Here is a 27724-nt window from a genome sequence, read left to right as displayed (position 1 = left end):
CGAGGGCAATTAGGGATGGGCAATAAATGCTGGCCTCGCCAGCGACGGCCACATCCCGTGAACGAATAAAAAAAATAATCAACAGGAAATAGAGAGGAGACAATAGGCACTAGGAACCAAGGCCAAGTTGTTGTGGCACGCAATATAAATGTGGCATTATATTAAAAAAACCTTGCATTTATGTTTTCCCTTCTGTGGAAAGATCTCATATGGGTATTTGAGTGCAGCTAATCACACATACATTTGTGATATAATCGACTTGGGCGTTTATTGTGTCGTTTCTTTAAGGTAACCGCCCTGATGTTAGGTTTTGGGGTGGAGACGGGAGGGATAATAACATAGGAACCCTTAGAGTACCGGTCTGAAGTTTCTCTCTCTCTCTCTCTCTACTTTCCAATGAAGACACTAACCCATTTGCTGCGGATTGTAACCGAGCCAAGAAAACGACTGCTCTCGGGTGCGCGGTCTCTTTAATGGGAAGGCAGCGGCGCGAGCCAATGAAAGGCGGCGAGCCGAGGCGCGGGCCGTGCAGTCGGCATGGAGACTTTTTGCAGCAAGGATCGGTTGGATGTCTTCTGGGTGAGGCTGGGGCCCTTGTTTCACCCCCAATATTTGTTCTCCTAGGGGGGGGGAGGTTGAAGTTAAGGTACTATGAGGAGGCCGGTAGGGTGACCGGTGCCCTCCCGCTCTCCTCTTTAGGCTTTATTGCCGGCCCATAAGCTGCTTTCGTTTCTTGCGGCTGATGCCGGCCCGGCCTTGGCTGCCGTGATCTGGGCTTTACCTCAAGGTGTCACCTTGTCGCACCCCCAATATTTTTTTTTTAACGTGGGGGTGGAAGAAAATGATGGGGATGGAGTTGGCCCGCCCTAGCCACCATAACCGGGTGCCGGTTCCACTTGGCCCAGGCTCCGGAGCGGCGTGAACCAACGCAAAGGGGTGGGCACAGATTACCAGCCCATTTAAACATGTGCCGCTTCTTTATTATTTTTAGAGAACGACACGGGTCAAATAGGAAGAGTTCCATCTAATCCCGCGGCACTGAGCATCACTCCGACCGAGTGAGACGGGTCCCAGGGGAGTGCTGTGGATGCGGGGACCCGTTGAGGGCACGGTCCCATCCCGGGCTACTCACGGTCCCGGCCAAGAGTAATCCACTGGCCTGAAGTGGCCCGAATACATTTATAGCTGCCCAGTCAGCTGATGGTAACTTCGTGCAGAATTGGCACATCCGCCAATAACAACAGCAAGTTGTATCTACATGGCAAATTTAGCGTAGCTAAACACCCCAAGGCGCTTTATAGGAGACGCAGATTTGACCCTGAGCCACATACTGTGATATTAGGATAGGTTATAAGGAGCGTCTTAAAGGAGGAGAGAGAGAGGCGGAGAGGTTTAGGGAGGGAGTTCCAGAGCTTAGGGCCTTAGGCAGCTGAAGGCACTGCCGTCAGTGGTGGGGTGAAAGAAATCGTGGGGCGAAAGAAATTGGGGATGCACCAGAGGCCCGAATTGGAGGAACACAGAGTTCTTGGGGGGGTTCTGTAAGACTGGAGGAGGTTACAGAGATGGGGAGGGATTTAAACGCAAGGATGAGAATTTTAAATTCGAGACATTGCTGGACGGGGAACCAATGTCTGTCAGAGAGCACAGGTGCGATGGGTGAACGGGCTTGGTGTGGTTTAGAATACGGGCAGCAGAGTTTTGGATGAGCGGAAGCAGGGTCAAAGATGGGGGAAGTAGGCGGTCTTGCTGATGAAGAGGATATGGGGTTGGCAGCTCAGCTCAGGGTCAGATAGGACGCTGAGGTTGTGAACAGTCCAGTTCAGCTGGCCAGAGAGGGGATGGAATCGATGGCTAGGAAACGGAGTTTGTGGCAGGGGCAGAAGACACAATGGCTTCAGTTCTCCCAATATTTAATTGGAAGAAATTTCTGCTCATCCAATACTGGACAAGTAGTGTGACAAATCATTCAGTGGACGGGTAGAGTTGGGTGTTGGCAGCGTACGTGTGAAGTCTGACGTGCTTTCGGATAGTGTCGCCAAGGGGCAGCATGTAGATGAAAAATAGAACCTTGGGGGACATCAGAGATAAGTCTGCAGGAGTGGTAAGAGAAGCCATTGCAGGAATTTCTCTGTCTATGACTGGATAGATAAGAATAGAACCAGGTGAGGGCGGCCCCACTCAGCTGCACAATGGTGGAGATGCTGGAGGAGGACGGTGTGGTCAACCGTGTCAAATGCTGTAGACAGGTTGATAAGGATGAGGAGAGTGCACCAAGGTCACTGTCACATAGGATGTCATTTGTGATTTTTGATATGGGCTGTTTGTGTTGTGGTGGGGGAGGAAACCTGATTGGAGAGGTTCTAACATGGAGTTGTGTGAAAGATGGGCCCAATTTGGGAGGTGACAACACGTTCGAGGACTTTGGAAAGGAAGTTAAAGAGGGAGTCGTTGTTTGCAAGGACAGAGAGGTCAAGGGTGGGTTTTTTGAGGAGGGGGGTGGTGATGACAGATTTAAAGGGAGTGGGACTGTACCATAGGAGAGGGAACTGTTAACAATATCAGCTTCCATGGGGCCAGGAAGGGAAGTTGAGTGGTTAGTGGGAATAGGGCCGAGAGAGCAGGAGGTTGGTCTCGTGGACAAGATGAGCTTGGAGAGGATATGAGGGGAAATAGAGAAACTACAGAAAGAAGCGAGTTCAGGACTGGGGCAGGGCAGAACCTTGGGGGACGTTTGTCTTGGTGGACTAGAGGAAGGGAGGGATGCGGCAGAGTCAACTGAACAGATGGTCTCAATCTTGGAGACAAAGAAGTCCATTAGCTCCTCGCACTTGTTGGAGGGCGCAGGGGAGAGGGGTTTAAGAAGACTTGGTAGTGGAGAAGAGATGCTGGGGTTATCTTTGCATTGCAAACGATCCTAGAGTAGTGAGCAGTTTTGGCAGAGGACAGCAGGACCCAATAGTGTTTTATGTGGTCCATCCATTTCTGAAGACGAATGGCGTAACCAGTTGTCCGCTATATACGTTTAAGCCTGCATCCATTGGACTTGAGGGAGCGGAGATGGGGGCTGTACCGTGGGGAACGACCAGGGTGGGGGAGAGTATGCGTAGGTGAGTTAATGTGGAGGGAGAGGTTAAGGGAGGACAAGAGGGCAGTGAACACAGGAGAGGGGGCAAGTTGAGGTGGAGGTTGAAATTACCGTGGATGAAACGTTGCTTGGTGCAGAGGCTGAGGGAGGAAAGCAGTGAAGATATCTTGGTGACAAAGTTGGCGTGGTACCTGGGTGGAGTGGCGCGAGGAGTGGATCAAGGAGAAGGTGGTGCCAGAGGAGTAGTTGGACAGACCAAGGTGAGATTTGCTGATAAGGGCTACGCTGCCTCAGCTTTTCACCATGTATATCAATAGAGAGTTGTATATCCAAGTTTGCAGATGACACCAAGTTAGGAGGCACAGTAAGTTGTGTAGAAGGCAGCAGAAAATTACAAAGGGACGTAGACAGACTAAGTGAGTGGGCACAACTGCAGCAGATGGAGTTCAATATGAGGAAGTGTGGTCATCCACTTTGGATCCCAGAAAGACAAATTGGAATATTTTCTTAATAGTGAAAAGATTAGGAACTGTGGAGGATCAAAGGGATTTGGATGCCCTTGTAAACAAATGACCTAAAAGATACAAAAAGTAATGAAAAATACTAATGGAATGTGAGCCTTTATCTCAAAGGGGAGGAAGTTATGCTTCAGTTGTACAGAGCCTTGGTCAGACCCCATCTGGAGCCTTCAGCTTTGGGCACCAAACCTCCAGGAAGGATATATTGGCCTTGGAGGGGGGTACAGTGCAGATTCACCAGAATGATACTGGGGCATAAATTATGAGGACAGGTTGCATAAACTTGGCTTGTATTTCCTTGAGTTTAGAAGGTTGAGGTATGATCTAATTGAGGTGTTTAAAATGATAAAGGGATTTGATATGGTGGATACTGAGAAACTATTTCCTCCATTCCTCCGGTGGAGGAATCCAGAACAAGGCACAATCTCTTAAAGTTATAGCCAGACCATTCAGGGAGCACTTTCTCCACACGAAGGGTGGTGGAAATCTGGAACACTCTTCCCCTAAAAGGCTGCAGGTGCTGGGTCAATTGAAACTTTCAGGACTGAGATCGATAGATTTTTGTTAGGTAAGCGTATCAAGCGATATGGATCAAAGGTGGGTAAATGGAGTTGAGGTACAGATCAGCCATGATCGGTTTATATGGCAGAACAGACTCGAGTATGGAAATAACTTTATGTGACTAAAGGTTCTTCTCCAACTTGATTATTGATGGATTATCAAATGTTGTGATAGATTTTTGTCACAGGATTTGAGACTGATGTGTGCAAGAGGCAAATTGCTGGTTGTTCTGACAAAATGTTTACCTATGAAGATAACTGTGTGTAGATAAGGATTCATTGTGCTGATAAGCTGTACATTAAACAGGGCATGAACTTTGTGACGTTATACATAGCAAAATGGAAAGATGTCTCATATTGTGTGTTTCACATGCCTTGTCTACAAGAATACTGGATATTTTGGGCAAAATACCAAATTGAGGATTGGGGAATTCCACTTTATGTACTGTAATCAGCTTAAGTCTGTGTTCCATTTACAATAGATTCATTGTTAGTCATCAAATGATCCAGTGACTGGTCTAAAGTATGTTGATTTTATAGGTTCAAATATTTTAAATGCATTCTGTATTGCTGTAGCTTATGACGAGTTTAAAAACATGAAATGCAGAGCGATCTGGACATCATTAACCAACAATTCTCTTGAACTGCAAGATTGCCAGTTAAACCTTAAGAGGCTATACTTGAATGACAATTTATGCTGAACTCATGAGTTCAAGGTTTATTCTTTTTGGTGGGGAGGGAGTTGCATACTTGTGCTTCTCAAAGTCAAAGCTAACGACATTGAAGAAGGAATGATTTACTAGTTTTGGCGCCCATTGTCAAATGGAAGGTGGGTTGAATGGAGAGTAAAATTATTTTCTGATGCAACAATGTGTCGTCTTCCTAATCTTGAAGAGGATTTCTTCCAGCGCCATTTTCCATGCTGGATATTTTTGTAGATTCTTCAAGATTGGGGCTGTCAGTTCATTGCTGAATTATGGACATTTTGTTTTGCTGTGGGTATGCATTTGGGTTGAGAGACTCTTATTTCAACATGGACTTTCATCAGCTCAGGGTGGATTTGAATCCAAGTCCCAGGAGTAAAAAGGTAGTAGCATAGCTTGAATGTGTGGCATGCAGTCCTTCTACACCTCCATTTCTCTCCAGGTTGGTCCATTTCTCTTCAGGTTGATCTCCAAGTTTTCAGCTTTTCCCTTAAACAGTACCCTAACCAATCCCTATCCACTACCACCCTCCTGCAAGTGGTTGAACTTGTACTCATCCTGAACAACTTATCTCAACTTCACTTCCTCAATATAAAAGATGTTGCTATGAGACCTTGATGGATCCCACCGTTACCCTATTTTTTATAGGATATGTGGAACACTCTACTAGCAAAAAATCTACACAAATATGAGGGGTCATGACCTGTTTATGACCCATTAAGTGCTCTTTCCCTGGACCTGAGCAAAGGATAATAATTTTACGATTGAATACAGGCTTTTAAGCAATTAAATGTTTGGAAACCTACACTAACTATTCACTTCCCAGCATTCAGTTCAATAGCTGAACTCCAGATTGAATGGACATCCTCATACAGTTTACAGGGTATTTTCCTTACCAATGTTGAGGGCAACCCTTCAGACAATTGTATGGGGCACAGTTGGTACAGTTTTGTTGACTATGCTCCTCCACCCATCCCTCACCTTTACATGATCAATGTCTGACTGTTGCCATCCATTTCTGGACTTCTCTCCCTTTTCAACAATTACAAGGCCACATCTCCCCGTATTATGCTTCTAGTCACACATTTCCATCCTTTTCTCCCAGTTTCTCCATCTCTGTTGCATCTACCCTGACGACTCCACTTTCCATATGCGAGCTTCTAAATGTCCTTGTTCCTCAACTGAAGTTTTCCTCGTCTGTCGACTGAGCCTTTGATATTATCTGCCATGTTTCCCATGACTCTGTTCAAGCCCTTTCTCCTACTTCCAACAGCAATAATGAGGTTCACCTTGTGCTTGCCTTCTTGTCTCTGCATTCACCAGCTCATTGTTTGTGGGATCATGCTATAAGATACCAATCAAGTATATCTTTCCTTCCCTTTCAGCTTTCTAGAGATACTCTTGATTTTTTAAAATTCATTCATGGGATGTGGGTGTCACTTGCAAAGCCAGCATTTTTTTGCCCATCCCTAATTGCCCTTGAGAAGGAGGTGGTGAGCCACCTTCTTGTACAACTGAGTGGCTTGCTAAGCCACTTCAGAGGGCAGTTAAGAATCAACCACATTGCTGTGGGTCTGGAGTCACATATTGGCCAGACCAGGTAAGGACGGCAGGTTTCCTTCCCTAAAGGACATTGATATGATTGTCGCTTTTCCATCAACCTGATTTCTGGCTGCCCTTTCCTAAATTCTTCCCTGGCAACCACAGCAGATCCAACACCTGTCAATATACCTCCTCCCATATCCTTAGTCCCAAACACTACTTCTGTATGAGACAGTGATTTATGTATACTTCCTCTAATCCAGTATATTTTACTTGCCGCTCACAGTGTGGTATCCTTTACATTGGGAAGACCAAACAAGATTGGATGACTTCTTTGCCAAGCATCTCTGTTCTCTGCAAGTGTGATCCTGGCTTCTTTGTGCCTCACCACTTCAACTCCCCCTCATCCCCGTTTGTGACCTTTCAGATTTCAGCCACTGTAGCAGGATGATTGATTGAGACTGTAGGCCGAGGGGGGTCCTGATCCCCGAATAAGGAATCTTTTAAGAGACCTCACCTTTTAAGAAGTAATTAAGACCTTTCCCTGTCAGGTGAGAATAAAAGGGCGAGGTCCAGAAAAGGAAGGTGCTGGGGAAAGTGTACTAGGCGTTGCCAAAGCTACTGTCGTGTGACTTTGTGTGTGGAGTGAATTAAAAGGACAAGTGTTTTGAAGTACAAATTTGTTTGTTGTAGGAAGAAGGTAACGAGACTGCAGGACTCTTGTGGCACCACCTACACTGTCCCAAACAAGTTCACTGCAGAAAGGAACAGTATCTTTCTCTTGGGTACTCCGATCTGAATGTAGACTGTAGCAACTTCAGAACTAGGCTGCATTGCCTTGCTTGTTTCTTGGGTGGGGGGGATGCTGGGGGCTGGGGCTTGGGCTTATGACCAATGTGCCCACATGACTAGCTCTAGATTTAATGTGATCAAGTAGTCAGCTTTCTTTTCCTCCCTGGCTAACAAATTCAGTACTGCTCAAAGAGTTACAATATCTGGCCAGGAGGTTTTCTTCACAGAAAAGTGGAACACTTTTTTTTGTGCTGGAATGTGAACAGACAAAGACTTACTGCTTTAAATTCCAGAAATGTATCTTAAATTGATTTTTTTAAAGGAATAATATTTTCTATAGCAGGTGTTAACCTGCTAATTTTATGTATTGCAGGATTCAAACAAAACCTGGTATACAGATAATCCGGATTTTACACATTGCTTCCAAATAACAATCCTAGTCTGGATCCCTTGCATCTACATCTGGATTTGTTTTCCATTCTACTTTCTGTATCTTCGTTATCATGACCGAGGTTATATTAGGATGTCATTTCTCAATAAAACTAAAACGGTAAGAAAGAGAGCTATTTAATCAATGTATAGTATGTATGTGTGTACTTCCTGCCAGTCTTACACCAGATGTCTGGCCCACCTCACCTCACATCACATGCTTGTTTAAAGCAATTATTTTTGCTAACTGAGGGGAGGGCAAGTATAATGAAGCGAAGGCAGCCATTTGGAATGTACAGACTCTCAACAGCAGAAAACTACAGTATCTGCAGCTTCTTAACTGATCTATGCATGATCTCCAAAGTTTTCACTTAGCCTTGAAGGGATACATGCCTACACTTCAGCAGAATAATGTGTTATATTCTATTTATTTTAATATTCCTTTCCTTATAAAGCAGCCCATTTGTTCCCACAACAACACTCAAGAAGATCAACACCATCCAGGACAAAGCAGCCCGCTTGATTGGTACCCCATCTATCCCCTTAAACATTCACTCTCTCCACCACCAGTGCACCATGGCTGCAGTGTGTACTATCCACAGGATGCATTGCAGCAACTCACCAAGGCTTCTTCGACAGCACCTTCCAAACCTGCAACCTCTACCACCTAGAAGGACAAGGACAAGGGCAGTAGACGCGTGGGAATAACACCACCTGCATGTTCCCTTCCAAATCACACACCATCCTGACTTGGAAATATATCACCATTCCTTCATTGCCACTGGTTCAAAATCATGGAACTCCTTTCCTAACAGCACTGTGGGAGTACCTTCACTACACAGACTGCAGCGATTCAAGAAGGCAGCTTACCACCACCTTCTCGAGGGCAATTAGGGATGGGTAATAAATGCTGGCGTTGCCAGCGATGCCCACATCCCATGAATAAATAATTTTAAAAATTCTGACTTGCCATGAACAGCTCCATGGTATATTAATAAGAATGGTACACCTGGTGCATACAGACAACCCAGATGGTCATGCTTTGTTTTAATATTGAGTGCTTCTGACCTGCTGACTGAAATGGACTAGCACTTCCTAATCTGAAAAGTTTCCTGATGAATCAACAATTGAACTCTGGCCTGACTCTGTTTACTTAACTAATACCTCACTATTAAATACACTAGAATGGCCTGTCATGCCATACTAGTGTATTTAAAAGCCTGGCATTATTGCACACATTTTTTGTTTCACTCACTTTTTGTGGGGCTCTCAAAAAGAGGGCATGCTGTGCAGTCCTGTTTTACACATTTAGGAATGGCTGTGAAATAATATATGCATTTGCCTCACGGGGTGAAATATGAGTGTGTCATGCAGGAAATATTATTAGAACCTGAGCTATTTACTGACAGATGACTCAGCTAGTCAATGTAGCATTTAAATTCTGCACAGTCACAGGACTGCCCGGGGAACAAAATGTGTGTGTCACTGGAGCAATACGTTTTTCAGGGTTTACGCTGAAGATGTAACTCTTGAACCAAGTTCTCAGTGTAAATGGGATTACTATTGCTTCATTCCAGACTTTTCAAGGAAAATATTAGATTATAAAAATTGTTTAATCGTGTATTGAGATTTAATTTTGTAGTTAGTAATAGGTGTCTTATTTATTGGATTATAACTACAAGATAGTTACAGATGAGGAAGTCCATTCAACCCATCTTAGTTTATCCATCCATAGAAATCTTAATGTCCCCTTGTTGTAGCAGTAATGAAGTTCTAAGTACTATACAATATATTAAGCATTTTATTGTTTGATTGCAGGCTTTGGGGTTTGCGTTGTGGATAATCTGCTGGACAGATCTTTTCTACACTTTCTGGGAAAGAAATAAAGGATTTGGGCGAGCCCCTGTTTTCATAGTGAGCCCTGCATTGCTTGGAGTTACAATGGTAATTACATAAATGTTGATTAACTTGTTGCTTTTGTTCAGAAGAAGAAAATGTAAGGGCACATTGCAAAGCATTAAAGAAAAAAACTCTGTTTCTGTGCTGTAGTCACTTTTCTTACTTAGAAAGGAGAACTGAAACTAAAAACTGTGTATTTGTTTGATGTTAGAAATCAACTTATAGCTCACTCTCGCTCATTTGCATGGCTCCCCTGTGGTTGCTGAGTACATACATTAGACCAAGATGGATAGTCACAAGACCTGCATTCAGTTCAATCCAAATGTTTGCAATCTGCTCTTTATCAAAATGACAACCAGTTTGTACACAAAAAAAATTATCTACCAATGTGAATGCCATGAGCTAGATAAGAACAGCACTGTTGGGTGGTTTTATTGATTTTTGTACTGGGTATTTTGTGTTGACATGGAGTGTAAATTATAAATATTTGAAGGTGGTCATCTTGTGATCGATCTATTGCTTCTTGATTCATTATAGTACAATAACTGGGGAACATTGTGAAAAATGTTCCTTTTTTTAATGAAAGAGCATCTAGTGATCTAAAAATTGAAGCAAATTATGCAATTTATCTAAGTATATTTTATAAGTAAAATGGTTTAAATATGATGCTATGGATAGTGTTAAAGGATGGTTTCTGTTTGATAAGATATTCTATCTATTCCTCAAAGTCAATAAGGTTCTTGAAATGTTGAGGTCAAGCATCCATAGATTTATTAAGTATATCATACATGCAATCGTACGTAAGCATACACTTAAAATATAGTACTTACAACCACATCTGATGGTTGAAGACTCCAACGTATCTGAGCTTGGTATTCAGGTTAACTGAACGCTTAGAATTCAAATCCTCACTATAATTTGCCACTTTTATGCTTTTCTCTTACCCCCACTACATGACAATTTGCATGGTTCTACATTACATAGTTACATCAAAAGGTAAGAACAATTCCATAGAAGGAGAAACTAATTGAAACCCATACCTTATCAATAACAAGTTAATAAGCTGATTTCCTTACTAACGAGCTATTTTTACATTGGGCTGACGAGATCAACATAACTCCCTATTTCATTAACGTATCAAAAATGTCTTTTGTTATATATAATTGCTATTCCACCAAGTGAAACATTTAATTATAAGACTTCCTTTGATTCTGCACCATTCAGCACTGACTGATTTCCCCCATTCTACAGAAACCTTAATTAATAAGATAGTATGCAATGGCATTTCTCCAATTAACTTCTCTCATTAAGCAGGTGGTTACTTCATATTCATATTTTGGTGCTGTAAGGGTCAGTCTCAGTTCAAAAGTTCAGTGGTCACCATCTTAGAATTGCTGTACACTTGTAACTATTTTAAGATATTACAATTTGAGAATCATACTTCCCTACCTAATAAAGGCTAAAAGCTAACATTACAATATGAAGATAAATCAATAACGATATTATTAGCACATTTCAATTCAGTCTGATTTAATCTTTTCCTTGTAATAGTAATTATTAAAATGAAAATTACAGTGCTGCCTGATTGATGTTAACTACCTTGTGAGGTCAGACAGAAGACTGCCTCCCAGGCCTCAGCTAATATTGTTCTGAAATCAGCTGCTTTCTTTTCATATCTTTGTACTCTTCTTTGGAGAATAGTGTGAAGTAGTGGAAGGATTCGCAGGCTGATTAACAGTCTGACAGGCCATGGCGATAAGTATCTTTGTACCAGCCGATAGGGTGGTTAGTCCTATATGGCTCCCAGAATCCAAACAATAAAGGGCGGCACCACCCACACCCACTTGGCGTGAGATTCCCACTAGATGTCAACCCAGAATTCAGAGCTGGAGGTCTGGGTTCCACTCAGCTGCTAGGTGGAAAAGAGCAATCCATAAATGTCTTTTCCCCTCAGCTTGTCACCTATCTGCCAGTGAGATCGGGAATTCGACATGTGGACTGCAAATGTGAACTTGCACTCCAACACTGCCATTGGGTGCCATTGTGCTCTGTCACCATGCTTAACTGGCACTTTAAGTGGTAAAGACAATGACACTTCCTAACATTGCTTGTGCACATTAATGCCTGTGCAGATCTCGATGGGGCACTTAGCAAATTGTCTATCAGCTAAGAACTTATTTTGAAAAAAAAGTCTACCCTGGCTAAACACAGTCCAAAAAGCATAAAGTTCCATGTTTTCAGTAAATCAGTAGGCCACTTTATAAAAAAAAAACTGCAACTGTGCACTTTAAATAGATCACAATAAATCTTACTTTCCAAGGGAAAGTTCTTAGTCTATTAAAAAGTAATCGTCTATACTGGTTTCTGTTAGAAATTAAATCTGTAATGAGTTCTGCTGTTTTGTTCATGCATTGGCTATCCTCTCCCCTTCCAACAAAGGCACAGGAAATCATTGAGGTAATTTGTTTACTTGCAATAATAGTTAATACAGATAAAGATTGTGGAATGCCAGTTAATCCACTGTTAAAGCTTATTTCTGCAAATTAGACCTTCATTATTTCAAAACATTTATTCAAAACATTTATTTCAATAAATGTAGATACTTTCTGTGAACACTGAAGAATTTTTGATGCGATATGGCTCAGGCATAATTGAGCATTGAATCAACAGTTTATGCAAAATCTGGGTGCAGGGGAATAAGTTTTTTGGGGGACTTTGAATCACTTTATTTTTTCCTATTTGTTCTTCCCTCTAACCCTGGTTAGAGATGATCAACACGGAGTAACACTTCTGGAAGAATAATGCAATAATTGTAGACTGAAAAATTTCGCTTTAATGAACTTAATATCTTGTGTTCATTAATTGTGAACTGACCTTTGGTTCACAGAATGCACCACTTCTGACCTTTGACAATGCAAATTGTAACTGTCCTTAGTCTTTTAGGGAGCAAGTTTTAACAAAATCAAGTTTTCGGGAGAGAATTTTGGTGAGGTTCTTTTGATCTCTCACCGGAACTTTGGTGGAAACCCTGGAGAAATGGAGTAAATGGCCGTTTTTAACCATTTACACTGTTTCTCTAGGGTTTCTGCCGAAGTTACAGCAGGAGAACCCCTGCAGAAATTCCACCTGTTAATTTCTAATATTGGCTGTGTGCTTGAGCTGCAAAACGAACAGATTTTCTACCTTTTAACACCTGGAAAAATATTTTAAATGGTATGGAATTAAATTGGTATGTGAAAATTTAAGATTTTCTCCAAAGTTGGACAACATGGCTTATTTAATTATACAATATAAGTGGTTATATGGCTGTATAAGAGATAAATGAATCATAGAATTGTTCGGCCCATCATGCCTATGCCAGCTCTTTGAAAGAGCTAGCCAATTAGTCCCTTTCCCCATCGCCCTGCAATTTCCCCTTCAAGTATTTATCCAATTCTCTTTTGAAAGTTATTATTGAATTTGATTCCATCATCCTTTCAGGCAGTGCATTCCAGATCATAACCACTCGCTGAGTTTTAAAAAAAAAATTCTTACTCATCCCACCTCTGGCTCTTTTGCCAGTTACCTTAAATCTGTGTTCTCTGGTTACCAATCCTTCTGCCACTGGAAACAGTTTCTCCTTATTTACTTTATCTAAACCCTTCATTATTTTGAATGCCTCTATTAAATCTCCCCTTAACCTTCTCTGCTCTAAGGAGAACAACCCCAGCTTTCCTAGTCTCTCCACGTAGCTGAAGTTCCTCATCCCTGGTACCATTCTAGTAAATTTTCTCTGCATCCTCTCCAAGGCCATGATATCCTTCCTAAAGTGCGGTGTCCAGAATTGGACCCTGCTCCAGCTGGGGCCTAACCACTGATTTATATAAGTTTAGCATAACTTCCTTGCTTTTGTACTCTCTCTGTCTCTGTCTCTGTTTAAAAATGTAAGGAATCTTACAACACCAGGGGTTATAGTCCAACAGTTTTATTTGAATATCACAAGCTTTCGGAGGCTTTCTCCTTCGTCAGAGAAAGCCTCCGAAAGCTTGTGATTTTCAAATAAAACTGTTGGACTATAACTTGGTGTTGTAAGATTCCTTACATTTGTCCACCCCAGTCCATCACCGGCATCTCCACATCATGGCTTCTGTTTAAAAAGCCAAGGATCCTGTTTATAAAGCCAAGAATCCTGATAAACAGCCGTATCAACTTGTTCTGCCACCTTCAAAGATTTGTATACATACATCCCCAGGCCTATCTGTTCTTGCACCCCCTTTTTAAAATTGGATCTGGCTGTATGATCATTTAGTTGCGAACATGAACCCTAAGGCACTTTTGCCATGGTTCCATGTATTCTTGCTGAAGCAAATTAATTTCCTTAGTTGAAGTGAAAAAGCTTCATCTATTATTAGTACTTGAAATTGTTGTTCAGTTTTTTTCTGAATAAATCACACAAAAAAATTCATGATTTTGTCATTTTGGTGTAGAAAGCCTTGTGCACTCTTCAAAACCATTGTCTTTGATCCTATCACACACTCCAGTTACTTGCCACTGATTCCATCTCTTTTTCCCTCCCACCCCACCTCCCAACCACTGTCTCAGCTTGAAGCCGATTTTGCCACCTTGATGTTTTATTTGACTCCTGCTGAGCTGCCAACCTCCTATCCTCTCTATCACAAAGACTGCCTACTTCCACCTTTGTAACATTGCTCGTTTCCACTTCTGCCTCAGCCGTTTTGCTGCTGAAACACTCATCCACACCTTTTGTCACCTCTAGACAATTATTCCGATGCTGTTCTGGCTGGCCGCCTATCCTCCACCCTCTATCAATTTCAGCTTATCGAAAACTCTGCTGTCCATATCCCAACCTGCACCAAGTCCACTCATCCATCACCTTTTTGCTCGCTGACATATCTTGGCTCCTGGCCGCTCCAACACCTCTCATTTAAAATTCTCATTCTTGTGTTCAAACCCCTTCATAGCTTTGCCCCTCCCTGTCTCTCTAACCTCCTCCAGCCTTACAACCCTCCAAGAACTCTGCTTTCCTTGAACACTGGCTTCTTGTGCACCCCTTCCCACTCCCTTTTCCCCAGTATTGACGGCTATGACTTCAGCTGTCTAGGCCCTGAGCTCTGGAAATCCCTCCCTAAACCTCTCTGCATCTCTCTCTCTCTCTCTCTCTCTCTCTCTCTTCTCCTTTAAGACTCTCCTTAAAACTCAATTTTTTGATTAAGCTTTTAGTCACCTCTCCTACTATCTCTTTTAACTCTGTCAGTTTTTGTCGGATTGTGCTTCTGTGAAGTGCCTTGGGATGTTTTTCAGCATTAAAGGTGCAAGTTGTTGTCCAAAGTGCTGAGATACATACTGGCCCACACAATTTTTAACTTCTAGTGTACAGGTGTGAGCTTTGTGATGCACAGAATGATTATTCTAACAGACACTTTTGATGTTGGAGCACGCCAATGCTAAATTATATCTTAACAAAAACTAATCCTGTGTTATCAGTTGGTTGCAGTTTTCCTCATCCAGTATGAGAGGCTGAAGGGTGTCCAATCATCTGGGCTTCTTTTGATTTTTTGGCTGCTTACGTTGCTGTGTGCCATTCCAACATTGAGGTCCAAAATAATGAAGTCTGTAAACCAGGTAAGAACAATTTAATTTTTTTTTGATGTGTTTTTAAGGTGGTCTTAATTGGTCGACATGTATTTGATTTTGATATTTAAAATCTAGTTTCATAGAATCATTGCATGATCCAGCACAGGAGGAGGCAATTTGGCTCATCGTGCCTGTGCCGGCTCTCTGAAAGAGCTATCCAATTAGTCCCACGCCCCTGCTCTTTCCCCATAGGCCTAAAAATGTTTCTACTTAAAGTATTTATCCAATTCCCTTTTGAAAGTTTATTATTGAATCTCCTTCCTTTCAGGCAGTGAATTCCAGATAATAACGACTTGCCGCCTCTGGTTCTTTTTCCAATTACCTGAAATCTGTGTCCTCTGATTACCGACCCTTCAGCCACTGGAAACATTTTCTCCTTATTTACTCTATTATTTTGAACACCTCTTTCAAATTTCCCCTTAACCTTCTCTGCTCTAGGGAAAACAACCTCAGTTTCTCTAGTCTCTCCTCATGACCGAAGTCTTTCATCCCTCGTACTATTCTAGTAAATCTCCTTTGTACCCTCTCTAAGGCCTTGACATCCTTCCTAAAGTGTGGTGCCCAGAATTGGCCACAATACTCCTGATAGGGCCTAACCAATGTTTTATAAAGGTTTAGCATAACTTCCTTGCTTTTGTGCTCTGTGCCTTTATTAATAAAGCCCTGGATCCCATGTGCTTTTTTAACAGCCTTCTCAACTTGTCTGCCACCTTCAAAGATTTGTGTAAATGCACCCCCAGGTCTCTTTGTTCCTGCACCCCCATTAGGATTGTACCATTTAATTTATATTGTCTCCCATCATTCGTCCGACCAAAATGAATCACTTTACACTTCTCTGTGTTAAATTTCATCTGCTATGTGTCTGCCCATTTCACCAATCTGTCAATATCCTCCTGCAGTCTGTTACTATCCTCCTCACAGTTTACTACATTTCCGAGTTTCGTGTCATTGCAAACTTTGAAATGATGCTCTGTATACCCAAGTCCAAGTCATTAATATATATCAATGTGTTTCTTTTCATTTTTTTCCCCTCACTTCTCTTTCCCGAAGGCACTGACTGTTTGGGTATGGTTCCATCAATACTGGTAGCCCTCTTGGTACCTCATCGAAGTAGTTATGTCTTGTGCATGAACCCAGCAGGGAGTGTCGACCGGTTAACTATGGAGGACATAATGGTCAAGCGTAGTCGTGTCTTCACAAAGTGTGCTTTTCTGAAGAGTTTACTTTTTTTTTTGTTCATGGGATGTGGGCGTTGCTGGCGAGGCCAGCATTTATTGCCCATCCCTAATTGCCCTCGAGAAGGTGGTGGTGAGCTGCCGCCTTGAACCGCTGCAGTCCGTGTGGTGAAGGTTCTCCCACAGTGCTGTTAGGAAGGGCGTTCCAGGATTTTGGCCCAGCGACGATGAAGGAAAGGCGATATATTTCCAAGTCGGGATGGTGTGTGACTTGAAGGGGAACGTACAGATGGTGATATTCCCATATGCCTGCTGCCCTTGTCCTTCTAGGTGGTAGAGATCGCAGGTTTGGGAGGTACTGTCAAAGAAGCTTTGGCGAGTTGCTGCAGTGCATCCTGAGGATGGTACATACTGCAGCCACAGTGTGCCGGTGGTGAAGGGAATGAATGTTTAGGGTGGTGGATGGGGTGCCAATCAAGCTGGCTGCTTTGACCTGGTTGGTGTCAAGCTTCGAGTGTTGTTGGAGCTGCACTCATCCAGGCAAGTGGAGAGTATTCCATCACACTCCTGACTTGTGCCTTGTAGATGATTGAAAGGCTTTGGGGAGTCAGGAGATAAGTCACTCGCCGCAGAATACCCAGCCGCTGACCTGCTCTTGTAGCCACAGTATTTATATGGCTGGTCCAGTTTAGTTTCTGGTCAATGGTGACCCCCAGGATGTTGATGGTGGGGGATTCGGTGATGGTAATGCCGTTGAATGTCAAGGGGAGGTGGTTAGACACGCTCTTGTTGGAGATGGTCATTGCCTGGTACTTGTCTGTCGTGAATGTTTCTTGCCACTTATCAGCCCAAGTCTGGATGTTGTCCAGATCTGGGCACAGAGACAGCACAGCTGCTAACCTACTATAATAGCTAACTTGATATACACCAGGGATTGAACCTGGTACCTGTATGGCTTAATCCCAAACCATTCTGTTTTAATCCACTAAATCATTGCAGGCACGCCTGTAGTTGTGCTTGAGAATTCTTTCTTAAGAAAAGGCAAAGCAGTTATCAGGTATGTTAATAGCCATTGAGAATAAAGCAGCAATGTTGCACCAACAGGACGGCAAGGCAAGAAGAGTGTAAGAAACTTTGTTGTATTAACATGTTTTGTAATCAAAAAAACGCCCCTTCCAATTAAGACTTTTTAAATCTAACAGCTGCTGATTGTACTTGATCTGCAACATGGTCTCCTCCAGTGGGGTGAGGAAGTGTAGGCATACCTGTCCTCCCTCAGGTCTTTTGTGCTGCCGGCAGCACAAAAGACCTGAGGGAGGACAGGTATGCCTACACTTCCTCACCCCACTGGAGGAGACCATGTTGCAGATCAAGTACAATCAGCAGCTGTTAGATTTAAAAAGTCAATGTTTTAACAAATTTACAATGTTGGTTAATTTGTGAACTCTTGTTCTGAATGTTACACCCAGCTTTATAAAGGAACCAGCTGCAGGAACATTGTGGTTTTTGTGCTTACTTTGCATGTGTTTCTGAAGGTCGTGTCACATGGGGATCTTTTCTTTTTTGCTGTAAACATATTGATTCTGCATGTGGGTTATACTCGGGGAGGTTAAGAAGAAGAGTTTGACATGCATGTTGGAGGTAGTGGTTTTATTTGCCCTTCTCCCTCTGCACTGAGTACTGCTTTTGTTTCACAGGGACTTGCAGCTCCCTGGTATCTTACCCAATTGGTCATCCTTCACGTGTAAACTTGGACACTGAGGGGGTTAAATTCGATAACTCCCGAATCCGGGTGCGTGGGGGTCGCGGTGTGCGATTTAACCTGCGCCTGGTGTTTCCGATGCAGGCAGCATGTGAAATTCATGCTGCCATCTCATTACCACGAGTCCCACGTGCAGCCAGCAGTACCCGTGCCGTGGAGTGGCTGCATGCACCAGCAGGAGGCCCGATATGGGGTGTGGCTAGCATTAGTTAAAAGCAGCCTGCACCTCTTACAGGGGAGGTGCACAGTCAATGCAAGCGGTGGAGGATGACTGGTAGAATGGCTGGACCGGCAAGATAGTGTGTGCCGAGATTCTCTGACGCACTGGAGGCCTTGGTGGAGAGAGTGGACGAATGGAGAGTCATCCTGTACCCACAGGGTGGCAGGAGACCCTCCAGACACCAGCTGCAGAGGCAGTGGGAGGAAGTGGCCCTGGAGGTGAATGCCAGGAGCATTGCACCACGCACATGGTACAGTGCCGGAAGAAGTTCAATGATTTGACATGAGTGGTCAAGGTGAGTGAATACAAGTGGCACATCCTACCAACCACAAAACTGCTACGCACACGACACCCTGTCACCCACCCACCAACAAACGCTGCCCATCTGTATGCAACGCTACATCTCACCCTCACATAGCACCACACTTGCAATCCACACACACTGACAGCTATTTAACCATGACAGGCACATCACCCAAACATCTTGCAGGACACTTATTGACACACTTCCCTCTATTTTGTAGGAGAAGGTGGCGCATAACAGCCGGCAGCACAAAAGACCTGAGGGAGGACAGGTATGCCTACACTTCCTCACCCCACTGGAGGAGACCATGTTGCAGATCATTGGCTGGGCCGTTGCTGCGGCCGTGGCCACTGGTGGCGCTGGAGTTCCCACATCTCCGTCATCCCACAATCTTTACGGACTCGTGCTGCAGATGGTGTCGGCACACACGTCTTACTTGCTCCTCTCCCTGCTCCACAACTCAACCCATCTCTCTTTGTTGTTGCAGATGCCTAAGAACCAGTGAAGGAGGAGGAAGACCCAGACAAGGAAGCTGCACTGTCACTCGATCTGACACTCGCACCTAGCAGCTCAGACACTGACACTGAGTCCTTTATAGGCTAGGTTAGAGGAGGGATCTGCAAGTCATGAGACACCGGGCACAAGTGTGCAGGAGCCGGGGCAGGGGGAACGGATAGCACTGGTGTCAGCTCGCCGGAGGGAGAGGTAGCACAATGGTTCTGCTGCCAAGAAGTCAGATGATGGCTTCGATGGGCCAGGCTACAGAAGACGGTTGATGGACGTACGCCACCAAATGCTTGGTGCACTGGAAAGTCTGCCAGAAAGCCTGTGCACAATGACCAGGGGCATGGGCGAATTCACCTTGAACTTGGCACAGTGCTTTGCGCAGAGCTTGGAGCCCATCCTTACCCACATGGAACGGGTGGTCACCTCCTTCAGCACACTTGTGGAACCCACCATGATGCAGCGTCTGATGACTGATTTCGGAGCTTCCTTTGCAGCGCAAATGGCTGCCGTTGCAGCACAAACCGATGTCATCAAAGGTCTGCACGCTTCAGTTGAAGCTCAGACTGCTGCTGTGGCAGATCAGACCGCTGCTATTGTGGCTCTGGGCACCACAGTGGAATGGGGCTTCCATGGCGTCACAGCGCTCAAGCAATCCATTCAGCTGATCACCAGGAGTGCTGAGGCGCCACCCCGTGCAAGTGGCAGTGGCGCTATGGCAATGGAACCCACTGTCCTCTCTCTGGATGACAGCATTCCTGCTCCCACCCCTGCCACTTCGCCAGTGCCCTTGCTGTTGCCTGTCAGCCAGCCAGGCTAAACTGCTGCAGCCCATGCGAGATGGTGCAGTCTGAAGCTGGGCCCTGCTGGCCCTGAGCTGCTTGAGGTCATCCTCCAAGGCCATCTGCATGCTCCTCAATTGAAGGCCAGCAGCCTTCCACCACCCATACTCCAGCCACTGGGAATACAACTCATAAAGCACTAGGTAAGGCAAAGGCATAAGAACAACAGTCACTGAGGGAATGCACAAGGGTGAATAGTCTAATGTTGTACACTTGAGTTAATGTGTAAAGTTATAAATATGTATTTGAAGTCGCAGTTGGTGGTTTTTGTTTATGCGGTGAGCTGCAGGAGAAAGCAATGTGTAATTATACAGAAGGCGACTTGATGGCCATGTGAGAGAGGACGGATAGGACTGTTAGTGACTTGGGAGGTGTCGTTGAGGTTACTGGTACCGCTCATGAATAAGGTGAGCACGCAGAGCCCCAGCAGACAGGACCTGTGTACCTTTTTGCCTCCTTGCCTCTTCCTCCACTTCCTCCCCCTCCGCATCTGCGTCTGGCCGGATAGGCAGTGGCAAGGGCTGTTCCCTCAGAAGGGCGAGGTTATGCAGCATACCACGACGAATCTTGACACGGCTCAGCGGAGTACTGCAGGCAGCGGAAGCGTTGCTTTAGGATGCCTATGGTGTGCTCAATGACTTTCCATGTGGCTGCGTGGCTCTCATTGTATGCCTGCTCTGCATGCATGCTTGCGTGCGTGCGTGCGTGCCTGACCAGAGTCATGAACCACCTCATAAGGGGATAGCCATTGTCACCGGTGGCCGAGTCGGATCAAAGATAGTTGGGACGTTGGACTGCCGCATAATGAAGGCGTCATGACTGCTGCCAGGGTAGCGGGCATTGACCTCCATGATGCGCCGTGTGTGGTCGCACACCAGATGCACATTGAGGGAGTGGAACCTTTTTCTGTTCATGAAGATGGCCGAATTGAGATTTGGCGCACGCATGCCAATATGCGAGAAAACCCTTCTTCTGCTTCTGTCTGTCGAGGGAATTTTTTTTTTATTCATTCATGGGATGTGGGCGTCGCTGGCGAGGCCAGCAATTATTGCCCATCCCTAATTATTCTTGAGAAGGTGGTGGTGAGCCACCGCCTTGAACCGGTGCAGTCCGTTTGGTGAAGGTTCTCCCACAATGCTGTTAGGTAGGGAGTTCCAGGATTTTGACCCAATGACGATGAAGGAACGGCGATATTTTTCCAAGTTGGGATGGTGTGTGACTTGGAGGGGAACTGCAGGTGGTCTTGATCCCGTGTGCCTGCTGCCCTTATTCTTCTAGGTGGTAGAGGTCGCGGATTTGGGAGGTGCTGTCGAAGAAGCCTTGGCGAGTTGCTGCAGTGCGTCCTGTGGATGGTATACACTGCAGCCACGGTGCGCCGGTGGAGAAGGGAGTGAATGTTTAGGGTGGTGGATGGGGTGCCAATCAAGCGGGCTGCATTGTCCTGGATGGTGTCGAGCTTCTTGTGTTGTTGGAGCTGCACTCATCCAGGCAAGTGGAGAGTATTCCATCACACTCCTGACTTGTGCCTTGTAGATGGTGGAAATGCTTTGGGGAGTCAGGAGGTGAGTCACTCGCCGCAGAATACCCAGCTTCTGACCTGCTCTTGTAGCCACCGTATTTATGTGGCGGGTCCAGTTAAGTTTCTGGTCGATGGTGACCCCCAGGATGTTGATGGTGGGGGATTTGGCGATGCTAATGCCATTGAATGTCAAGGGGAGGTGGTTAGACTCTCTCTTGTTGGAGATGGTCATTGCCTGGCACTTGTCTGGCGCGAATGTTACTTGCCACTTATCAGCTCAAGCTTGAATGTTGTCCAGGTCTTGCTGCATGCATGCAGGCACGGACTGCTTCATTATCTGAGGGGTTGCAAATGGAACTGAACACTGTGCAATCATCAGCGAACATCCCCGTTTCTGACCTTATGTTGGAGGGAAGGTCATTGATTAAGCAGTTGAAGATGGTTGGGCCTAGGACACTGCCGTGAGGAACTCCTGCAGCAATGTCCTGGGGCTGAGATGACTGGCCTCCAACAGCCACTACCATCTTTTGTGCTAGGTATGACGTTTCGTGTGGCTGCGTGGCTCTCATTGTGTGCATGCGTGCCCGACCGGAGTCATGAGCCACCTCATGAGGGGATTCTCTGTGACTTCCCTTATGCAGCAGTGCACTGCAAACTGCGAGATGTTGCTCAATCGGCAGCAGAGGCCTGAAAGGATCCAGAGTCGTAAAAGTTCAGCGCTATGGCTACCTTGACAGCCATGAACAATGTTGTCCTTGCCTTGTTTTGTGGCTGCAGCAGTTGACATATCTCCGTCGCAACCTCTTTCGTGAACCGCAGCCATCGGATGCACTGATCTTCGCTCTTGTTTAGGTAAGAGTATTATGCCCTGAAGGCCCTCGGGATATGGCCTCCTGCACAGTGCCCTGCGCCGCCTCCCTTCACCTCCCTCTCCTCGCAGCTTGACCTGCTCTGCGTGGCCCCTCTGCATGCTCCCAGTTGTGTTCTATGCTCAGCGTGAGCCCTAGCAGGCCACTCATGGTTACCAGGAATCTTGTTCATTCACTGTTGTAAATAACACCAACAGTGTGCTATAGTATATAGAGTGTGCCAAACCACACTCTATATATTATAGCACCTCTCTCCAAGAATAGGAAGCTTTAACAAACATGTACAATTGTACCAGCAGCCAGAAGCAACTAACCTGCAACACCTGCATGATCCCTTTAAATAACGCTGGTGGGAGGTCCTGCAGGCTGTCTAAGACATGTTTAGCTGTTCGTGGTTAAGACAATGCTTTGGCTGGAGTGTTGAGTGCCAAAATGGTATCTATCCCTTTAAATCAGTGTTGGACACTGATCTAACACACATTCTCCTTGCTTTACATGATGCCTCGTTCGTTATCTGCGTATGCGCAAATGCCTTTACCAAGGTGGCATCCGGTGCACGTCATGCTAGAAGCGCTTGGGAAACCAAGCCATTGTTTTCGGTTCCCACCGTAAATTCCGTTCCCTTGCTACTGATTCCACTGCACTCTTTCAGGCTAAACCAGTGTGCAGAACCTTGGCATCCTGTTCAATCCAGAACTGAACTTCAAATTCTACATTTTATCCATTCACTAAGACTGCTTATTTGCCTGCCTCAGCCCCTAGCCATTGAAACCCTTATCTAGGCTTTTGTCACCTCTAGACTCTGTTTTCTCCAATGTCCTGCTTGATGGCCTTTTATCCTTCGCCCTCCATAAACTAAATTCAGCTGCCCATATTCTGTGTCGCAAAAGGCCGGAGGACTGAGGAGTCTGGGAGGAGATATAAGGGCAGAGGAGGTTGCTGAGATAGGGAGGGTTGAGGCCATTTCAGTATTGAAGACGAGGACAAGGAATTTAATTTAATGCGTTGGGGGTACAGAAAACCAATGTAGGTCTATGAAGATAGATTGAAATTAGTAAACTGTGTAACTCCTATTGTTCCTTTATGTCCTGTGCCACACCAAGTCCTGTTTACCCACCACTCCCATCCTCACACTCATATTGGCTTCCTGATCCTTAATGCATTAAATTTAAAATCCTTGTACTTGTCTTCAAATCTCTAAATGGCTTTGATCCACCCTATCTTTGTCACCTTCTTCACCCTTGCGTCCTCTGGCATGTTGTTCTTCCTGCTGTCCTTTTTCTCCCTGCTGTTGCAGTCTGAGCCTTCAACCACTTTAGCCCACTTTCAGGAACTCCTTCCCTTAACATCTGCTTCTTTCCGCCTTTTAAATATCTTTTTAAAACCGGTTGTTTCGACCATGCTTTTAGTCACTTCTCCCAACTTACCCTTCATGTCTTTTTTTTTCTCCCTTCCTCTGTGCAGCATATTGGGATATTTTGTATGTTAAAGGTGCTATATAAATGCAAGTTGTTGATTAATGATGAAAGCATAAGGCGATATTTTCAATGGGATTAATTACATGTATTTTATTTTCTCCATCATAGCTTTATAGTTGAAATTAATAAGCTGTGTAGCTCCTGTGTTTCTTCATTTAAATTAATACAAAGTTTTGAGACTTTCTATGGTCAATTAAAAAGTGTGCATGTATTCATGAATGTGACACTTTGTGCTTGTGCTGAAAAAGCATATTGTTGTGTGATGACTAATCGTGCCAGGAAGAGAGATTTCCGGGTTGGTAGCAGCTTTTTTTTTATTGAAGGCAGTGAAGACGTCCGTTCCATTAAAACGAATTTAACTATTCACAATTTATCTTTTTTTGAGTCCTTTGTTGAATATATTACTTGGTGTGTTTGTGCAACCAATGCTTCATTGCACAAATTATAAATTTTCAGCAGAAAGAAGATCACAATCTGAATAAAATAGCTTCTGCGTAGTAATGTTTTGTCTTTTTAAATTTTTTTTTAGGGATCTGACATTGATGTTTTTCGGGACGTCACCTTTTACATCTATTTTCCTCTGGTATTAATAGAACTTGTACTTTCATGCTTAGCGGATCAGCCTCCTCTCTTTGAATCTGTTAAGGATTCTGTGAGTATTATTGATCTTTTTAAAATAAATTTCGGCAGGTCTTTATATTGTGAAATAAAATGCTATTAATGCTTCATGATATTAAAAGACAGCAAATGTTTTTCTGGAAACTAGGGGTTTAAAAAATCGGCTTCTGCACTCCCAGGTACGCATTAAAATTAATGATGGAAAATCGTGAGTGAGACTGCACAGTTTCATGATGTGTACTGCTGGCAGTTCAGAAGTGCAATTTTTACTCTTCAATGAAAAAATTATGGGTTTGTGGGTGAGAATAGTTATTTGGAGTTGAGAATTTTAAATATGCAAAAATTAATTGTAACAAATAAAAACAAAAATGCTGGAAACGCTCAGCCAGTCAGGCAGCATCTGTGGAGAGAGAAAAGGTCGATGACCTTTCATCAGTTAGAGATTTTATCAGCTTATAAACTTAAATCTCTAACTTCTTCTAGTTCTGATGAAAGGTCGTTGACATGAAATGTTAATGCTCTTTCTCTCTCCACAGATGCTGCTTGACCTGCTGAATGTTTCCAGCATTTTCTGCTTTTATTTCAGATTTCCTGCAGTATTTTGCTTTTGTGTTAATTGTAACAGTTTGTTTTCCAGTTTAGATTGCATTTTTTTCCAACTATATTCTGATCCCATTTACAAATGTTGTGGTTCATTCATAACTATGTTCCAGTGTTCTTAACTACTAATTACTGCCCTGGAAAGCTAAGAAGCTCCAGAGACTCCTGGTTTGGAATTTTCTGACTTCAGCTAATCTGCAGTTGGATATTGTTTGGCAACCATTGCAAATTTAGGATGATGCCACTCTTAATGAGATTTTGATGTAATGAAGAGCCCGGATTCTTTTTTAAGTATTCTGCCCAATGTCGGAGTTAAACCTAGCTTTCTAGGTACTGAGAAAATCTCATGCTAAGTATGTATATGAAAATTGAATCCTGATGTTGCAGATAGAAGATGCTACACGTGGTCTCTGACATTGTATAAAGCTACTGGACCTATGCCGTAGCATCAGTTCTTTTCTCCCATCCCCTTTAAACCCTCCCTGCCCCCTCCAGTCAAGGTAGAATTTCTGTTTTTTTTTGCACCAGACCTGTCTTTGCCAAGTTTTGGGACTAAGTCACCACAGCTTTCACAGGTGTAAATGTTATGTTAAATGTCTGTTAAGTAGATCTTTGAGTATCAAATGTTTTTGTTTTCAAATCTGCCAGTCTCATTTCTTGAAAATTCAGAACATCGGCACCAGCCCACCAATCAGTACCAACTGATGAACCTCCAGAGTTGTCTGTTTCAGGACCAATAGCCAAGACAAAGTGAAAAAAGCCTGTTAGCCAGAACCAATTATTTGCTCCTTAAAAAATCATATAAAGAGCAAGTAAAGCAGGCAAAACAAAAAAAATTAGCATATTAAGGGGCTAAGGCACAAAATTTGAAAGTTACTTTCCACATGGAGCCACTTATTTGGTGAATTTTGTTGAAGGCTGAGCAGTCAAATCAAATTCTAGACTCTTCCCTCTTGCATCAATGCTTCTTCAATGTAAATTCAGGATGAAATTTCTTAATAGAAAAGCACAAGATTATATTCCAAGAACAAGCCCAGGAGTCATGTTTGCCTCCTCCACCGTTTCCAATGCCTCCATGTTCCTTTGGTAAATACAGTAACCCAAGTTTAATGCAGTACAAATAATCCAGTAAAAGTATTCAATAATTTCAAAAATTAAGATTTTCTTAGTGCTTTCTTTACACTTAATTACTATATGTTAAAATATTTTTAAAGCTTTAATATATATTGAAGTGAAAAGTTAACTTTGTTCCTGACCTACAATGACATACAAGATGAATAACAAATAATTGGAAGTACTCAAAGGCAACTGTTGTAATTGGCTTCCATTGTGTTGTAAGTGCAGTCTCTCTGATATATTAACTGTATAACACCACTTTCTTGGACACAAGAGTTTTAGAAACTCTTTCAAACTGCTTTCCCTGCCTACTCTTTCAAATCAAAGTTATTCAAAGCCATTTGGATTACTTAGCATTCATGCGATAATTTGGCAACTGTTGAGGTATGCCAGATCCTTTTGAATATTAGCAAGCTGTCCTATACTGTTTGCCTTACCATAAAATTGCATATTCAGCTAATTTAGAAAACTTTTTACTTGGTTTGCTTGATTGATCCTGAAAAGTAGGAGATGAAGGAAATTCTACAAATTGTTGTTCAACTGAAACAATGTCCACCTCTGTTATTGTGTTGCTAGTTTTATCCCATTATTTTGCTGCTGCTGCTTCTCTAACATTGTAAGCTCACACCTTTGCTACGTTTTTTTTCAGGGACTTTATCAATGCTTACATTCAATGCTTAGTTAAATTCACCAATTGGATTTTTTTTTGTTGAGACAGTAACTATTTTTCTTTACTTCTTTGTCTAGAATCTCTGCCCTGAGCTGAGTGCTTCATTCCTGTCCAGGATAACGTTTTGGTGGTTTACGGGGTACGTGCGAATATAAAGTATTTGGTCAGTCTGCAGTTATGTCATGTGCATTCTTAAAATTAATATGAAAGGTAATCTAAAATAGCTTTATTTTACATTACCACTCATTTGTAATGTGTAGAGATTAAAATTATGTCACATAGGTTTGGTTTTCCTACAGATAAATTTAAAATGGATATGAACGACCCATGATTGATGCCTAAGTAATGAAACCTAATAAACTAATATATGATGCATATGCATGTATTTTGACTGGCAACTGCTACAGATGCAAAAAAATCTTTTGAAAACTAGTCATTTAATGCTGGATGCTTCTGGTTTGGAGTCTAAGCTGACTTGTGGAAGTTTTCTATTCTCCATTGTTCCTTCACCGAACAATAATCAAACTCTAATTGACTTGAAGCTATATTTACTGCACAACAATGAGATATTATGGCCTTTAAAAATGCAAAGTTTCATTTTAGCAGTAGAATAATACATTGTGCATGTCCTTATAAAACTGTTTTTCCCAACATTCCATAAGCCAGGCTATGGGAGATCCGCTAGTAGATAAATAAAAACAGTACATCAGGCATTATAGTTTGTTCCAGGTACAAAGCAAACCTAAAGAAAGAGAAAGAAAGCCAGTCATTTAATACTAGAAACTGAAACTGTCCAGTATGTTCTAATCTCCACAGTTCCCTCATCAGACTACAATTAAACTCTGAACTGAGACTCTCTTTACTCAAAAATAGATTTTTGTGAC

General features: G+C 43.4%; 1 protein-coding gene across 1 annotated transcript in view; it reads left to right on the top strand.

The window, feature by feature from the left end:
* The first annotated feature begins 424 nt into the window (after positions 1-424).
* Positions 425-27724, top strand: part of abcc1 (ATP binding cassette subfamily C member 1 (ABCC1 blood group)) — a 95983-nt gene continuing 68683 nt past the window's right edge. The window contains exons 1-6 of the mRNA XM_068003222.1: positions 425-579; positions 7575-7751; positions 9449-9574; positions 15014-15151; positions 24366-24488; positions 26918-26979. Coding sequence (XP_067859323.1) covers positions 538-579; positions 7575-7751; positions 9449-9574; positions 15014-15151; positions 24366-24488; positions 26918-26979 — 668 coding nt within the window. The 5' untranslated portion in view covers positions 425-537. The remainder of the gene's footprint in view (positions 580-7574; positions 7752-9448; positions 9575-15013; positions 15152-24365; positions 24489-26917; positions 26980-27724) is intronic.

Source organism: Heptranchias perlo, chromosome 22, assembly GCF_035084215.1.
Source record: "Heptranchias perlo isolate sHepPer1 chromosome 22, sHepPer1.hap1, whole genome shotgun sequence".
Taxonomy (NCBI): domain Eukaryota; kingdom Metazoa; phylum Chordata; class Chondrichthyes; order Hexanchiformes; family Hexanchidae; genus Heptranchias; species Heptranchias perlo.
The sequence above is the reverse complement of the archived record's forward strand: the minus strand, read 5'-3'. Positions and strand labels throughout refer to the sequence as shown.